At 44.7% G+C, this 18064-nt stretch overlaps 1 protein-coding gene across 1 annotated transcript in view; it reads left to right on the top strand.

Moving 5' to 3' along the window:
• LOC122401444 (zwei Ig domain protein zig-8-like) overlaps positions 1–18064 on the top strand; it is a 50423-nt gene extending 32359 nt beyond the window's left edge. The window contains exons 2-6 of the mRNA XM_043403573.1: positions 978–1144; positions 3494–3704; positions 16080–16207; positions 16904–17072; positions 17976–18064. Coding sequence (XP_043259508.1) covers positions 978–1144; positions 3494–3704; positions 16080–16207; positions 16904–17072; positions 17976–18064 — 764 coding nt within the window. The remainder of the gene's footprint in view (positions 1–977; positions 1145–3493; positions 3705–16079; positions 16208–16903; positions 17073–17975) is intronic.

The following is an 18064-nucleotide window of genomic DNA, read 5'->3' as shown; positions in this document are numbered from 1 at the left end:
TCCGGCCCGAGGGACCTCGGGTAGGCACCTGAGGGAAAACCGAGCGGTGTAAGCGATACTCTAGCAGATTGGGACGGCAAATGTGCCCCACCACCTTCATTTCAGTGCCGTGTTGGGCCTGCGTTTGCCGCATGGGCCCCGTTCGAAATGCCCAGGGCGAAATCGCCAATGGATCAGTTGTTTTTCATGAACATAATATATTCATGATAGACGATTCGCAGGTATAAGTTGGGAATGTGCAGGTTAGTATTCAGACTAATGCGTCACTTACAATAGTGAATGGAGTGACATTTTATTGATTGAACGAAACATAATGATGTGAATACTGAATACTAACCTGCACATTCCCAACTCATACCTGCGAATCGTCTATCATGAATATATTATTCATGAAAAACAACTGATCCATTGGCGATTTCGCCCTGGGCATTTCGAACGGGGCCCATGCGGCAAACGCAGGCCCAACACGGCACTGAAATGAAGGTGGTGGGGCACATTTGCCGTCCCAATCTGCTAGAGTATCGCTTACACCGCTCGGTTTTCCCTCAGGTGCCTACCCGAGGCCCCTCGGGCCGGATGGGCTTTTACGACCGGATTCTTTTGTTCAAAACCGCAAAATCTCGAATTTTGAGGCCATTTTTCGACATGATCCCATCTGATATCGAAGTTAAAAACGGTATCAGTCGATTCGCCTTGGCGAGACCTTTCCAACGGTGTATAGCATAGGCTGTACGCTCTTGGGTCAGTAAACCCCTCTATGACTTAACATTGTCCTTTATCGACCCTAAGTTGAGGAATAATTTCTCAAAGCTGCCTCCTGGAAACGTTATTTAAGTATAGCTGCCAGACGCGCGGCTTTAAATACATTATCACCTTCTGCTTTCTTTTCGCGCGTAGTAATTTTAATAAACGCGCCTAGAGGCGTATACATTGTTCGTGTAAGGATTTTATCGCAGTCGTCTATTTATTGTTTTCAGAGGAGGCTGTGCACAGTTCGCGACTGTTCGAGGCGGACGCCTCGAATGGGCTGCAAACGCCAGAAAAAGGCCCTTACTTTGACACGACGGTTCCGTCGAACGTGACAGGCCTCGTTGGGAAGACCATTCAACTCGTGTGCAAAGTGAAGAATCTTGGAAACAGGACCGTAAGTGTTCTTTCGAAAATTTTCTTTCGGAAATATAAGCGTAGACGTTAGTAGATTCGAAAGTTCTTAACGCATGGCTAGGCAGATTAAGCAGAAAAGGAAGAAGCTCGTGGTGGGATCTTTCGGTTCAGACGTCGACAGTATGTTACAATTTTAATTCCAAAACTCATCTCTATGCAAAGCACGGCTCGGCCAGATACGCGTGCACCGACTAATATGTTTCGTTGATAACGTGCAGTCGCGTCCACGCGTATAATGTCGCGATAGCGCGGGTAAAATTGAGATTTCCCCGACAGGGTAAAATTACACGAAGTCTCGAGGCCGAATGAAAGCGCCGACACGAGCCCAGAAGCGATATTCCGCGAAAGAAAGTTTACCTAGCAGTGCTTCACCTGTCGTCGCTCTTCGAATTGTATTTGCTTTAGGAATTGGTCTCCTCTGCCGACTACAAACTCGTCTGCTTCTATACACGCCACGTTCCCAAAGGAAGTACAAATACTTTATCGAACAATTTTACAGTTATTTCAAAACGAACTAGAATCGCGCCCATGCGCGCCTGTCTGTCAATAGTTCCCTCGAACACGAGCTGCGTTCGTCGATCGTGTCTATTTTAAACCATCCGAGTGTTAAATCGTGCTGGAGAAAACGATTTAAATTGCCTATCTAGGTTGCAGAATGGTCGTTATAGCACTGCATAGCCCGCGAAGAAATAGCTCGGTTTACGACTGTTATGACTGCACCGGGTCGTCGATTGGATTATGCGCTAACTAACGACCTCCAGAAGTTTATGGTATCACCAAAACTTGCCTTACGTCGTTTTGTACGCTTCGTGTTGGAACTTTGCCGATTTGCTTATCCATGACGTAGATGGACGTGATCGTAGCATTTGTTCTACTCGCCAGTACGAGATTTATTATCGAACATTTCTTTGCACATCTTAAAATGACTCGTACTACGAGTGGAAAAAGTTACCACGGTTCATGGCACCAATCGTGGCACCTACTCGAAGGAAACGGAGTTTGGGTTGCTGCCAAGCTGGTTGACTCTTGTCTTTCACGGGAGTAATCACTGTTCTCGAGTTTTATCGTGTCTTTAGAAAAGGGGAAAAATATTTTTTACCGCATCCAAATGTCTGAAACTTGGAGCTCGTCAAATCGTACAATAGTCTCGTTACCTTTTTATCGATTCAAACTTTTCAAAATGTAATAACCACGTTTCGAAATCGATTCTGTATCGACGGGTGTATCGTAAGGATCTTATTACAGTTCGCTTTTATTCCACTTCTTTATTAAAGACGATTCCGAAGTTTCTCAATATTGAACATTTTTATTAAAGGTATACCGACGACATAAAAATCTTTGGTACTGTGAATATATTGGTAAACGTAGTATGTAATAATATATTAACGTTCAATATTTCAAAGAAGATCGAAAGAGGGAGATTGAAATTGAATGAAAAGGCGACCTTATTTGGAATATTCTTAGAAGAACTATTGAAATAAACGTTCGCGTAACAAATAGAGATCGTTCTTAAAGTACAAAGCAAGGGTAATTTATTAAATGTAATTTTTGGTGTTGAAAGCGACGTTCCTGCAATTCGTTTTAAAATGGTCCTCAAGTTGGAAAACGGGTGGCGTTTGCACGGAACGTTTTTCGTAAGCGAAAACTGAAGAATTAACTTGATGGTAACAGAGTCATCCAGGCGGAGGAATCCATTTGAAAATTTAGCGCAAACGCTCGAAATTGCTTAACTCGTGCCCGAAATAATCTGTTAGACCGCAAATGTACTCCCGTTGTAAATTAACTAGCAAACGTGCGGACACGCGTGGAATAGCCGCGTATTCGACTACTCGGTCCTCTAAAAACATCTGGTCGTGCGATACGAACGAATACGCGACGTTACAACCTAACCACCGCTGTTAAAGAGTAAAACGATTTGGTAAACAATGGATTATATCCGTAAAGGGGGAACGATGCGCGAGCTTAACGTTGCCAGGGCGGAAAGTAATGATGTAACGGCGCGAAGACGACCCATGGGGATGGAAAAAAGGAAGTAAAAGTTGTATCATCCAATGTTGTAAAGAACGAAGTGTGAGCGGTAATAAACCGACACCGAGGGCGTCGAGCGAAACATAATGCAACGTGCTTCGCGCGGTGCATTATCTTCGGATACGACTTCCTGGCGCCAACATCGTCTCGCTCGTAAACAGTCATGGAGGAACAGAGGTCTTTCGACCTAAATTTCAAAGTGGCAATTACCCGAAAAAAAATGTCTTGCGCTACGTTACTCCTCCATCGTGTAATTAATAAGAGGACATATAAAAGATTTTTGACTTGTTTTTGTCTGTAGGTATCCTGGGTTAGGCATCGGGACATCCATTTGCTGACAGTTGGTCGTTACACGTACACGAGCGATCAGCGTTTCGAAGCTATGCACACCCTCCACACCGAGGAATGGACCCTGAGGATACGATATCCTCAGAAGAGAGATTCCGGTATCTACGAATGCCAAATATCTACCACTCCACCCATGGGCCATTTCATTTACCTGACCGTGGTTGGTAAGTCGTCGATCGCCTGAACCCAATTAAATTTCGTTCCCTCGACTAGAATTTAGTCTCGGTCCAGTTATCGATCACAGTTCTCAGTTTCATCACGTTGGTTTACGTAGCTGTTAAAACTAACGAGGATTCCTCGTTTCGCCAAACTTGTATTATCGGTGTACACGCTATACAAGTTAATCCGTGTCGTAAAAACGGAATAACGTGTCATAAAAGTCTTCGGTTTGCAACAACGATCGCCATCAAGCAATTGCATGGCCCATTTTCTGGCAGAAATGTTTATCCTATAAGCATGTATTCGACGTGGTTTCCGTATGAAAGATCGTCTCCCATTATCGTCGCTGGATATAATAACACAATTTCTTTTTTGTGTTCCCATCGTCTTTGGGAATCGTAAATCAACGCGAGAACTTTCGACCTGTTTCGTACTTGTTTCTGGGACGAAGCGTAGGTAGGGTTGAATTTGTATGCGTTCCGTGCACACCAATGAACAGACGAATTTAAACGAGTTCCGAAAGTAGTGCCAGTTCCTCGGTGCATTTTTTCTCACGGTAAATTAAGCGCGAAAGAGTCGAAGACCAACGAGAAGAAGCGAAAGGTAGAAAGGGTGAAAAAGAAACGAAACGAGGGTCTGGTCTGATAGATAACGTCGGAAGGGGGCAAGGGACATCGAAGGACGGAGAGCAGATTCCGGCGATTTCTCTTCTTCCATTTCTTTCGAGGAGCAATAGCTTCATTAGCTTCGGCGATAATTGGCTCCGTTCGTGACTCGCTTTCGCAAAACACTATTCGATCCTTGACGTCGTTATCCTTCGAAGGCCAACTCCGAGAATCCTTTGGTCGTCCCTCGTTCCAATCGGCCACCCAAAAGGAGTCTCAGTCCTGGATATCCGTTCTGTGTAGAACTCGAACGAATTGCTTGATTTCTCTGTTCTCCCTTCCGCCGGATTTAAGACTTACCAACTTGCTTCGAGGCCCGATAATGACCCTGGACATTGATGCCGCTTTGATCAAAACCGCGTTCGATGATGCAAAACTGCCAAGTGTTATTTTTTTTTGAGATAACTGCTTTCTTTAACGCTATATATCCAAAGGACGTTAGGTGTTAATTGCTTCGTAGAAAGGAACATCCTCGTTTATGCTGGATTCGTGTTGATTATGAGACCCTGTATAACGTGTATACGTTTAGAAATACACAGACAGGAGTCTTTGAAAAAGGTAAACAGAAAGGGAATGACGCACTCTTCGTTAACATCAAAGCAGACAGCGACGTAGAAAAATAAAAAAGCAACCACGGACTTTGAAGAACCGGGTAGGCGAATGCTCGCTCGATTGTCCTGACGTTTCGTGTTTCGTGCAAACACACGTACACGTTGACAGCGAAACGCAGCAAAGCCCATCTCAAAGGTTTCAGAGCGTCTTCGTGAAAAACTGAAAAGGTGTTCGACGAATTGTTCCTAGTATCCAGCTTCTGTCACGACGTCTAATAAAGGTACAATGCTAGGACGAATCGAGAAACAACTGCCTGGCTTTCAGCGGCATTCGAAGCACCCAATATCCGTAAAATTGCTCCAACGAAGCGGATCTTTTCGACGACGCGATAACACGAACCATTTCTCGTTCGTTTCGTAATCGAATTTAATAAAGTCCTAGATCCAAATTTTACTTTCCTTTGACAAAACATTACGCGAACGCAACAGTCTGTAGCGTTTGTTCACTATCATTGTGAACCACGTCGGTGTGAAAGTAATAGAGTCCACGAGATTAAAACGAAAGGGCGAGGAACGGTATAAAAATCGAAAGTATATTTTTCCGGAGTTTTCGCGTCCGATTTCGAGCCCCGACTCGTTCTACTTTCCCGCGAAATTGAATTTGCGGAATTGAGTCAAGACGACATTTGTCTGGACTTTTTTCCTCGTTCCTCTATTCCCGCTTTTAATTCCATAAAAGGAACTTCGTTTCCGCTGATGCGGACAAAAAGGGGTATTTAAACATTTTAACCTCGGAGCTCCATTACAGGAATAAAGTTAATTCCTCGAACGTCAAGCGGGAACGCATTCATTGTCCCGTTCCTCTATATTCGGAAATAACATTTCAAGTGAAAATCTTAATTACTAAGCTTTGCGGGAAGACTTTACTATTGCCGGAAAACAGGGAAGATATCCATCCGGAGTTGAATGTCTTAAGTTGTTCGGTAAAATCTAAAACCATTGCTCGTCAAAACAGTGGAACCTATAACGCGTATGCAGCAACCTAATAATATTTAAGATAGGAGTATTTCGATGAAATCGATAGAACGTTACGAATGCTTTCAATTTCGTTAAGCGTGTTCCTTTTCCTTCCGCGAAGTAGCCGGATGCGGAAGACTTACGATTGCCCAGAAACGAATGTTATTTACTTTTATAGCCCCTTCGCGAGGGTCCTTTATGTTGTTTTTACCGCACGCATCGCAATTGGAACGCCGAAACGGCTCGATGTTTCAGCCAACCACAGGAAATTATTTACCGTGAACGCCACCGACATCGTTGACTTTGACGATAACACTATTTCCTCGAACGAATTACTTCCTCTCGGTAATTTGTCCTCTTTGTGTACTCAAAGATCCACTTCACTTTGATGCGTATCACTGATTTCTTTGTTTCTAGTTTCCCTTCGTTTCTAATCGCCGCTAGTCAGATTTACTACAGCGAAAAACATTCCGAGATAATGTTTAACACTGCTAGCGTTAATAATATTTGACAAAAATTCTAGATTAGTAGATTCCATTAGTAAAGGAAACAGGAAAGTAAACAGATTTCGAATCTAGCGAAAACCACTTCGATGTAGTATACCATTAGAAATATCAACTTATATGCACGTAGGTCGAAACGATTTTCATTGCTCGGGTCGTGCAAGTTATCAGCGATATCGACGGCTACCAGCTCGCGTCGAACTCTGCGGTAAATTCAAATTTGATGTCTCTGCGGGTACCTTTGCCATTCGACGTTCGTTCCCAACGGTAAACCAATTTCCTGTTTTCCCCATGAATCAATTTTCCAACCATCACGTACGCGACTGAGTCGTTTCTCATCCATGAGAAGAAGGGATACAGAGGTAACGCTACGCGATAGATAAAGGCTCCCTTGAAAGCGTACCCTACGAGGCGATGGTTTCTAATCTATCATAAGAGATATTGCCGAATATACTTGTAATATCAAAATATTCCAGGTTGAAATTATACGAAATAAATCACATAAATTGGTTGGCTAGTTGTTTGAAACCCCCGCATCGTACAGATAGCTGGCGAATACGAATGAATGCCCCGCGGAAATTAGTCAAAATAGATACACGGCGATTTCAGCGAAATCATTAAATGGCAATAATATGGCTGTATGGTATAAATTAATTGTGATATTTAGACGAATCTGGGCTAATTGATAAATCCTCTATTGAAATTAATGATTAACTCGGCGAGATATAAATTCGGACGATTGTAAATACGAATCGAGTAAATGTACGGTAGGAAACGTTGAATTTTCTGATTATCTTGCGTGTTTCCTTTCTTTACGTGTTTCTTTTTGTATACAAAACAAGTTCTACCCGGACAATGAATAAATATATAAACTAATGGAACCTCCTGGAAGCAGTTAGCGTTGGATGGAAAAAGGGTAAGAGAAGGATGGCTTAGGAATACAGGCGTATCGTGGATCGAGCGTGCGCCCCCGGTATTTTCGCGAAAATAGCACGTTGCACTTGAAGCACGAGAGGTAATTACAATAGCACGTCGTAACGGCAAGGTTCGAGTATTGTTATCACGATGATCCGACCTCCCCTTCTACCTTGTAATTATTCAGCCAGTGCTGTACACGCGGCCCTATAGTCATTGAAATTAAAGCTTTTTGCATTTTCAACGGCGCCTCGTTAATCCGTCACGATGACGGCTTCGTGGCTCGTATTAGCAATAAATTGCACGGGGCTACGACGTGCCGAGGCGCGATTTTATCGAGAAACAAGATTCCCCGAGGCAAACCACTCCTCCAGTAACCGACGCGAAACAATTCTCCTCGAATTAAATGCTTTCTACGTGTATTCTGCGGAGAATTAGGGACCTTCCTCGAGAACGTGACATGTCCGCGAATACTCGAGCTCGTAGCTATATTTTCGAAAGAGGCCAAAGTGCAACGGCTGTTGGATAAATCCGTGCACGCGCGAAGAAAATCGGAATTTTTAACTTATTTCTTAATGCGAAATAATCCTGTTTCCGGTAGTAGCAAGAATTACAGAACACTCTGTAAATTCCTTGGTTCTTGCACGCGTCGTGAACAAGCAAGCCAACATATCGTAGAAACGCTGGACCCCATGGTCTCTGGAGTTAAACGTAATGGTATTAAATCAGACCGAAAACGACTATCGGTCGAGTTCACTCGCGACCCATTCTCGTTACGTTCGCTTGTAAGCCCCTTAAAGAACGGAACGTTCTTTGGTAATGGCACGAGCTTTTAACGACTAAGAACCAACTATCGAGATTTTCGTAATCGTTACATATATTTCCCTTGTTTCTAAAGCGACGCAATGTAGTGGCAAAATTTCATTCTGCTTTGAGCAGGACATAATCCTCTCGTTATCTTTATCGTTTATTTCGGTACAAAAGGGATTTTGAAACATTTTGTTACTGCCTTTGAAGCTTATCTGGAAAATTTCTTTTAAATATTACCTGGTTGGAGATTTTTGATATCGAAGATTACAGTGGTCCTCGAGGGTGAAGTTTGCAAATTTTCGTACCGCTCTTTCGTACATTTTGAAAAGGGTGGATCAGCGTGGCGGCCGCGATGAAAACGAGAAAAGCTTTTAACGACTAAGGAACAATTGGGCATATCTGTTGCCGTATCAGGTGCAGCGGCAGGAGTGATTTCTACGGAAGCATTGCTTAATCCTGTTTCGATAATCCTCTCATCGCCACTGGTACATTCGACCAAGCAACTCCACCAACTAAACCAGGTGGGCTCGAAGCGATTTCAAAAGTACAATGCCGAATCAAAGACGAGATTAAAATAAATTAGCTCGCCTTACGGCGTATTCTAATTTCTCGCGGTTTCGGGCCAGGGTCAAAGATCTAACTCGAAGAGATTCTAGATCTTTGTCGGATACCTGATTGGAACTATGGACTACAGATATCGGAGGGAGGAAATTTTAATAACCGGTTATTAAGAATTTTATTAACGAATACCTATCTTTGCTCAATTTTGCAGGAATATTTCGGGACGTAATTGAATTCTTCGTCAAATTGCTCCCGACGACCGATGCGAACCGGCGCGTCGTCGCGATGAAAGAACTTATCGTTGGCGCGTAAGCGAAAAATTCTCAGCAACGATTGTATCGCGATGATTTTATTACGGATTTGTAAAATTGGTACGCTTTACCGGCAACAAGATAATGGAGAAAAAGTTTCGAGGGATTTTCAGCCGAGCCAGTATAAAGAGTGACAATTCGTATCCCGCGAACTTTAATTTTACTTTAAATATGCCAATGCTTTACTTGGAAACTTTAAAACAATGGGACAAGTTTTAATTATAAGCGAAGAAAAAAAGCGAATAACGCGACAATTTGAAAAATAATTTAACTTGCACGACGAAATGAACTTTAGGCGGAAAGCACCACCGCCGGAAAGTCACAATTAGTTTTGAATAATAGAAAAGGTTAACCGACGAAAGATTATACAAGTATTTAGACGAACGTAATATTTTTGGTGCGCGACAAACTGTTCTGCATACGGTTTGAGAACCAAGCCTAGCGTCTCGTGTCCAGCCATATACGTGCACGGAGGCTCCTTTGATCGTTTCAAAGTCGAGGAACAGTTGGAAAGTGACAATAAATAATTGAACGGGTCGTTTTATCCGCGGCGAGGGCATTTCCCACGAGCGAATCTATTGTTTTTCTTCGGGAAAGCTTTTTGAGAGAGGGGTGAATATTTCACAAACTACTATCTTATTAACGACGAGATAAGACGATAGTTTGCTGGGTTCGATGAGTATGCGCGATCAAAATGTGTGCTCGAGCATAAGCCTAGGTGACCAACCGTGTTCCACGTTACGATGCCCTTCTCTGGATTCTCTAATACCCATAAGGGAACTCCGGCTGAACTGTTCTACAACAGCCATTCGCACAAAGGATCATAATAACGGTTAAGATGCCTAGTCTAAACGCTCGCACGAGTTTTAGTCCCGCGTGAAAGGCTACTGAATTATCCATACTGCGATAAGATGAAAGCACTAGAGAATTCATTTACGAGTATAAATATTTGACACGACGTTAGATAGAGAAATCGTTATCACGATTTGCTCCAGTCTGCTCTATTTACATGTCGTTGAATTTCATTTTGCTGTATGCAATAAAGTCGTACTAAAAGTAACCGTGCATAGAATGACGCTCGATGCATCGGTACGGTATCGAGCCGGACAACTTTCGTAATTATTCACGGTACTATGAAAGTAGCCGATCGATGGATCGATCGATCGCAAATATCCGTTTACCTGGAATGCAGTCGGACAGGCGTTTGTCGGCGGTTTGCCGGAGCAAGCCGTAATATGTTTTCGGGACGGATTAATCACAGTCGAACGATAAATTTCCACGAGACTCCGCGTCGTTCGACCGCGGGTACAATCCTAATGGAAGCCCCGGTAAAAGCTCGCGGTTATTTTCGACCGCGATCGACTAACAACCCACCGGATCGTTATTCCCGACCGCGATGACGGAGCAGTTTTATCATCCGCGATAATCCCGGGAAATAACGTTTCCGAGGCAGCCGGGCCTGGGCCAGCCTATGCCCGAGGAACGTCACGGTGTGCTTACAATGCTCGAGACATTACTTTCGGCAAATTCTCAATATGACATCCTTTATTTCGGTTAAACCGTCTGGAAAGAGGTTGGCGCCCGGCCAGGATTGGAAATCATTCGCTGCCGTATTGAACTAACGAAACTTTGTATCACCCGTATCCACCGCCGCCCCCGTTAATACCCCCGTCCTCTGTTTTATACGAAACGTCTATACCGATCTAACCTTCTCTCTAGCTCGCTCTCTGGATCGGCCCCCGGTTCCTTTCAACCGAATCTCCACCTGGCCGAATCTACCGGCGACGATGAGAGGATTATCGAAACCGGATTAACCGATGCTTCCCCAGGAATTGCTTGCCCACTAGACGTGTAACGATAATCGTCGCTGCGCGTCCCGCCCCATCCCGTTCGACCTGCACACGCTTTCTGCGGCGTTTAACGCTATTCGCCCTTCCTACGCTGTTCATTTCATCAATCGAGCCTTCCAACGAACGGCGGCTTAAGGCCCGTGCGATAGAACCAATTTTCGCACCACAGCCACGATCAAACGGTTCAGACGGTCGTTTGAATACCGATCCCTCCTAACTGAACAGCAATTTCGAATTAGAATTTTTTCACCGCGGGAGAACAAAAATCCTTACTACCATTCGACTCGATATTTTTCTATTCGCTGTTGCATTTTATACTCGATTAAATACAATTTCGTTTCAGCGTCTGACCATTGATTGTTTTCTCTACTTGTTTTACTCCATTGCGCGCCAAGCTAGGAAACGTATGGGAAAAGGTTATAGACTAAGTTGTTCCGTCGTTGGTCCCTTCGCGCGGTTCTCCGTAAAACACGAAGGTTACGATTATTAGGAGGATCGGAATCGGTACGGTGGAGTCGAGCGGATTTCCATGTTCGAAGACCAGCCACTCGAAGCACGCAAAAGCGCAGCCATCGATAGGCACGCATCCGAACGCAATCAATTTCTATCGGTAATGGCGTGGACAGAAGATTATTATCGGGCAGAGGAATGCGTCCCGGTAATAGAACGACGGGTACGGCGGGCTGGTCGAGGATATGGCGCGTAACATATGGAACCCTTCTCTCCCGAAACCGGAGAGCCAGCCCCGAACGGTTTCAGCCGACGGTAATAATGCATGCGCTGGTTGTACGCTCGTCCCACGTTAAGCCACACTCAATACCGTCAGCTGTGTGTATATCCGTCGGGGTAACGTCCTCGATCACGATGAAAGGACACCACCCGGAGTCCGGCATTATTGTCCTTTCGAACGCCGGTCACGATTTTCAGCCGCAATGGAAATCGCTTCGCGAGACGTTCGGCCTTCCCGCTTTCCGTCGCACCGGGGAAACCTTCATTATCGATCCCCAGTCTCTTTTCACGTTCCGGAATATTTTATCACGGTGCTCGAAAGGGGTTGTTGGGACCGGTCGCGTCGAAACTGACGGTCCAAGTGTTTCGAGGTGAAACGCTATACCGAATCGAACCGTTCCCCTCTTCGCGTCAGGGGAAATTCAAGGTTGGACACTGTTTGAAATTGGGGACTGTGATTTTGAGGATGCCGGTTAGGTGGATGGGTTCGCGAAAAATGAGTATGATGCAAAATGTTGAACAAGGTCTTTAATTTGTAATTATTAACACGACGTTCAAATATAATCGACTCATGAGAAATGAGCTATGCGATCTTTAAGGAAATGAAGATATTATTGATCGCCATTTCCTGCAGAGTGTGAGAGATGAGAAAAACTAGTTTTATGTGTTGGACAAGTACATAATGCCCTTGTAATTATATTAATTGCAAGGGGCCTTTGAGCGTAAGCGTTAATTAAAGAGTGTGAGTGAATTACATGAAACAAGATCAAAGAACTTGAGAACTGAGAACAAACTATAAAGCACACTTGTATGATAAAGCACTCTTGGCCACCACGAGGTTTCGACCGGCAGGCAAATGGATCGATACGCGCGCATATCAATTATGTGCAAATGCCCAAAATTGGTTTTGGGCGCATCGCGCAGTGAGCGGGGCCAGCTATCCTTCTCGAGCACAAAGCGTGCCCGAGAGGTGCTGTTGATGTAGCGTCGTGGTGACCAGAGAATGAGTTAATTCTTGAACAGACACGTTCAGAAAAATTTCGCTGACGGATCGCCGTACGCATCGACATTCGCCGTGTTTCGGCCACGAACAAATATTCGCAGGTTTACAAATGTTGCTCGTGGTCGTTGCGTATCGCACAGCCACTCTGTGCCCTTAACCTGTACCTTGACCCTCAGAAGTTGTTGCTTCTGATACGCAGAACTGAATTCTTGCGGAGACTAACTATTGACGAGGTTCCTCTGTTCGAATTAATCTGCCTTTCCGTTCTGAAGTTTCCCATAGGGAAACCTCGGTTTCTCCTGTCAAGGTGACAACGACGAACATTGTCTACCGGAGGGAGGATTGGTCAAGCCAATCCTCATCATGCCGTCCAGCGTCCAGGTAGATCATGCAGGAGTAAGCGAGAACGCTGCATTATTGTTAACTTTTGGGAAATGCCCAACGACTGCGAGACCCCGGTGGTCCGTAGCTGTGCGCCAACGCGGGTTTACGATACGTCAATCGCTATTGAGGCAAGGAAGAGCTGATCCAAGGATTCCAAGTCCCGTGTGGAATTTGGACCGTATCCTAATTTATCAAGTAAAAATGTCTTGAAGGCCTAATCCTCAAAAATAGCGGAGAAGTCGCGTCCATATCATAAACCCGCTCGCTGTACCGAGCCTGAACACTCCGCGAAGGTTCTTTTTCTTTTTAAATTAATTATTTTGCATTTATTATCATCGCGAAGAGGAAGAACAGTCGGGGTGGAAATATTATCGAGAATCAGAGGGAATCGCTTTTCTCAAAGTCTGAATAAAAAAGGTACAATCGTTCCCCGGGGGAACCACAGAAACCACTTGATTAGACTTCAGGATTTCGGTGTATCAACGTCGAAGGGAATTCTATTCTTGGTGAAGCGTCGATTTACTATCCTCGTGCTTGTTGGCCCTTTTTTGCGTCCAACGGGGAACAGTGGTGATTCAATTGCGGCGGAAGTCGCGGTCGAGTTACGTATCCGGTGCCTCCTCGATTTATTTCCTGACGCTACGAGGGTCGAGCAAAGATCGATTAGGGACGGTGATCGATGGCTCGGTTAAATATTAATTCGCCGAATTAATCGAACGTTAAATCGATACAGGAAATAACACCAACCAGTTTATCCTGCGCAATTATTTCGCCGACGTTCGTAATACGAAGTACGGATAAAAATCGAGCGACAGATTGGGCGTTAATAGTTCCTCGGAGCAGCTCGGGTATTCCCATTACAGAAGCCATAAACTAGGCAGAAGCGCGTGCGTATACTCTCGATTCGTAAATAATCGAGGCATTTCGGTTTGCCTGTTTCTCTAAATGAATCGCAGGCGACAGACGCTCGACGAAACGTCGAATTCGTGAGATAGAGCGCCGCGATCGACAGAATCGATAATCGATGGATCGTGTTGGTTAAAGTTCACTGGGTCAGTTCGTTCCGTTGAACTCTCCGAAGCGTAATCGATCGGTTACTTCCATCTAAAAACTGTCGAATCTCCTTCGAGGCAACCACTAAGGAACGGATGGATTATACCTTAAGGAGTGAATTGTCGAGGTGCTGCTAGTACCTTGTAAAACGTCTGCTACACCGGCATCTAGCTCCTTCTCCTCTCCCGTTCGTTGAAAGTTCCCGCAGGAGAAGCAATATGCCGTTGAAGAGCCTCGATGCCGCTTAGGGACGCGCTCCTCCAGAGGAAGCGAAGATCTCTTGCTGCTGTCGGATTACGCTCCAACGGACACCGGACGACGTTATCCCGAGAAATGCAGAAACTCGTCTGCTAGTCCATACAACCTTAACGAATACCCACGAATCGTCGATGCAGCGATTCGCTGACGCTTTTACTCGATCCTCGATTCCCATATCCGTCGGTGGTTAAGATTTTTATGCGATCGAAGACCGTCCGTCTGTCGTTCGTTGCGACCCATCGAACTTGCGATCTTATTTTAATCCTATCTAACGTCGTTGCAGCAACTTTGCAAGGAATGTTTCCAGTCCTTATCGACCAGTCTCGTGAGAAAGAAACTTGGTCGCTTAACTTTCTTAGGGTATTACGCGTGTCAGTAGAGTACTTAACGGTGCAACGTAACTTGCACGAAACAACGATTAATTCGTTTTACCTCGGCAGTAGCGCAAACGACTCAATTTTCACCCGAGACGTATTTGTCCAAGAATGTACGACCCTCTTAAGCGAGAGACACCGAAAATAGAACGGAGGTACATTGGAACAAGGTTGGTCGGCAAATCATGGCTGACCAAAGAGAATTCGAGAAACTCGAGGAATCCCCTACGGTCGCGCTTCTCCTTCCTCGCGTTGGTAAACTGTCGCGCGGGTAAACCTGTTATTCCTTGCTGCAAAATGTCACGGGAATAGCAAGACTGGACTACCCAGATGATTACAACGCCAATGTTTGCTTCAAAACGAATGTTATACGACAAACGTTTGTTTCCTGTCCCTTAAAACCAATCGTGGACAAATTGGGACCTTTGGGCCAAAGTTCTCGGTTATTTCAAACCCAAAGTCGAATTTTGTTCGTCTAGTCTATCCTAACATTACGTTACAGCAGCCAAGTATACTTGTCCATATTGTTACCTTTCGCAAATGTAATTTCAAGAAGAGAAAATTTAAAGGGTAGTCGATCTTTTCATTGCTTAACCACGACGTCTAAAGTTCATTTCGTATCGAAAGTCGTAGAAGTTTCATCGTTGTAGAAGACGTCTCATCAAAACGGTTCGATAAACGATATACTTTCCCAGTCAAGTAGATACATTCTGTAGTAGCCCGGCCTTCTGTTGATTGTACGCGACGCGAATTCTTTCGAAGCAAAATTCCCAGCCATGTAGAATTGATCCAATCGGTATTCCCTCGGTCAAGTCTTACTCTCAAGGAACGGTATCAGATATATATCGTATCGTGAGATCTTCGTCTGTCGTTATTGGATTTTATTCGGCAGACCGACCTTCTCTTTGTATCTAACGCTAAGATTGAATTTGCGCACAACCGGGCAAAAACAAAGTTCTCGCTCAACCAAACAGTTTGTTTTCTCCATCTACGGAAAACATCCGGACCACTGTTTCTCCTTTTTATCGATTTGCTCGATTCAAGTGACATTTGCTCGTACGTAAATAAAAAGCGACGATAATTGTTAAGTTTGGCGAAGCAAGTTGAACACGGACGATTGAGTCGAACGCGTGCCCGAATAAGTCTTCGGAGCCTGAAAAATGTATCGAAACCTTAAGTATCTACTTCCACTTTGTTACCTCCTACGAATACTCTCTTCGCTCGGAATTCCTGTGGCGCGTTGCAGAGAAACCAGGTCTCCTCGCGGTTCAATTTCCCGTAGGTTTGCAACTTTGGAGCTTTTCCAAGTTCAGTGCTAGATTCTCGAGCGTTGTTTCCAGCCACGAAATGTTTACAATTATTTTTAAAATAACGAATAGAAACTTTCTGTTCGCAGAACCAGTCACGGAGATCACGGGAGGCCCAGATCTGTTCATCAACAAAGACAGCACGATAAACTTGACCTGTTTGGTCAAATATGCCCCCGAGCCACCAACTGCGATCGTTTGGAGCCATAATCACGAGGTAATCGACCGCCGGAAACGCTATAAAAAGATACCGAAGAATACGCGAGTTCGTTTAAAACCCGACAACCTCGCGATTGTTCTTGAAATCGCGTATAAAGTAGGTCGTAGAAACACAGACAGCCAGAAGTAAAGCTTCGAACGATCGAAGAACGAGAATTCCCTTTGACGGTGTATTTGTTAAGGAAAGAAGTTTCGTGCCTTTCTCTGTCATTCTACAGGAAACGATCTAGAGAGTAGAAGGGTTAAATGCAAGCTCGTAGAAAAGGTTAGATACGTCGATAGTATTCTATTTTCCTTTCATTCTATCCGCAGTTTCGTTAGACTCCCTTTTCACTCGGAAGGATTAAGTATATTTTCTATTCGTTTCGACACGGAACGTTCTTGAAAATGGTTTGTTCTGAAAATACGGAACGAACAATCAATTTTTTCCAGTAAAACTACGTCTCGGGTAAAATATTAACGCGTCTGGCATCGATCGGTGTGCCCGTTTGGGTAAAAAACGCGAGAGGAAGGTAGCTTCGGTCCGTTGTCTGAAAACGTGTTTCAGAGGGATTTGTCCCGCGATGCATTTCGCCACTTAGAAGAGACACTTGCCGTCGCCGCTTGTCCCCTTCGCCGCAAAGTACCTTTATTCGTAGCTAGTCACGTCAGAGTCGGACAATGTGACACGCCGTCCGTCTTGTTTCTTTCGCAGGCGATTAACTTCGACTCGCCGAGGGGCGGGATCAGCCTGGTGACTGAGAAGGGACCGGTTACATCGAGCCGTTTGCTCATTCAAAAAGCGATCGAGAAAGACTCCGGTCTATACACGTGCTCGCCGAGCAACACTCATCCGAACAGCGTGCGGGTTCACATTGTTAACGGTAAAGGAAAACATACCACTGGCGCTCGTCAACCTATTTAGACGAGACACGGTTTCCCTGGGAAACCGATTCTCACGAGTGTGCTCGATTGCTCCACTACACGCCCTCCTATTTCTTTCTTTCCTCGTTTGTGCCGCGAAACGAACTCCGGATTAATCTCGCGATCGCGTTTGACACGGAATCGTTCGAGCGTGCTTGGCAATTCTGGCAATTGGCACGCGCGGAAAGACTACACCGACAAATATTTCTGTCGTTTTAAACAAAAAAATCATAAAGAACGTTCCGATACGGGCGCAATTAGTTGTGTTGTTGGTTAATGATTCACGCAAACGGACCGTGGAGAACGAGTTCCGCAAGTCGCATAATCAAAATGAAATCTTTGGTTGCGTACGAGTTGGCCCCTTTCGCACGACAACTCGAAGGAACCGAGAAACTTCACGGAAGAGTTCGTTGCGAGCGAACGCCGCGTTGCAAGCAGTTTCAGGAGTTTCCGAAATTTCATTTACGTACTACTCCGGCGTATTAGGAGACGCTGTTCGCTCGTAATTTTATGTAATTACGCAAACTAAGTGGAAATGTTGACGCGTTCACCTGCCATCAGGCGAACAGGGAATCACCTTTCTCGGGAACAGGAGAGCTTCCCGGTGAACGTCATTTTAGAATACCGTAGGGCGAAGAAAATTGAAGGGACGAGTACTCGACGCGTCGATTAAACACGACTACGAATCGTACATCCGATAACGAAACAGCACTTTTGATAAGTTCGCTTTAATTCTGTTTCATATTATCGTTAAACTTTAATAGGTCAATCGATCAAGGAGCATCGAATTTCTTTAGAGATATCTCTAAAAGTGGTAGACAAGAACCGCACCTCGTATTGTTGTAAATTTACGTTTGTTGCAGAACGTCCAGCGGCAATGCATCACGGGAGCGGTGACAGAATGTCCGCGACATTACTTACTTTCGTTCTGCTTCTTTCATCGATCATTTGA

The sequence above is a fragment of the Colletes gigas genome, unplaced genomic scaffold (genome assembly GCF_013123115.1).
Source record: "Colletes gigas isolate AHSC1104 unplaced genomic scaffold, ASM1312311v1 Colletes_gigas_Sc00025, whole genome shotgun sequence".
In the NCBI taxonomy this organism is placed as follows: domain Eukaryota; kingdom Metazoa; phylum Arthropoda; class Insecta; order Hymenoptera; family Colletidae; genus Colletes; species Colletes gigas.
This window is presented reverse-complemented; position numbering and strand designations above follow the sequence as displayed.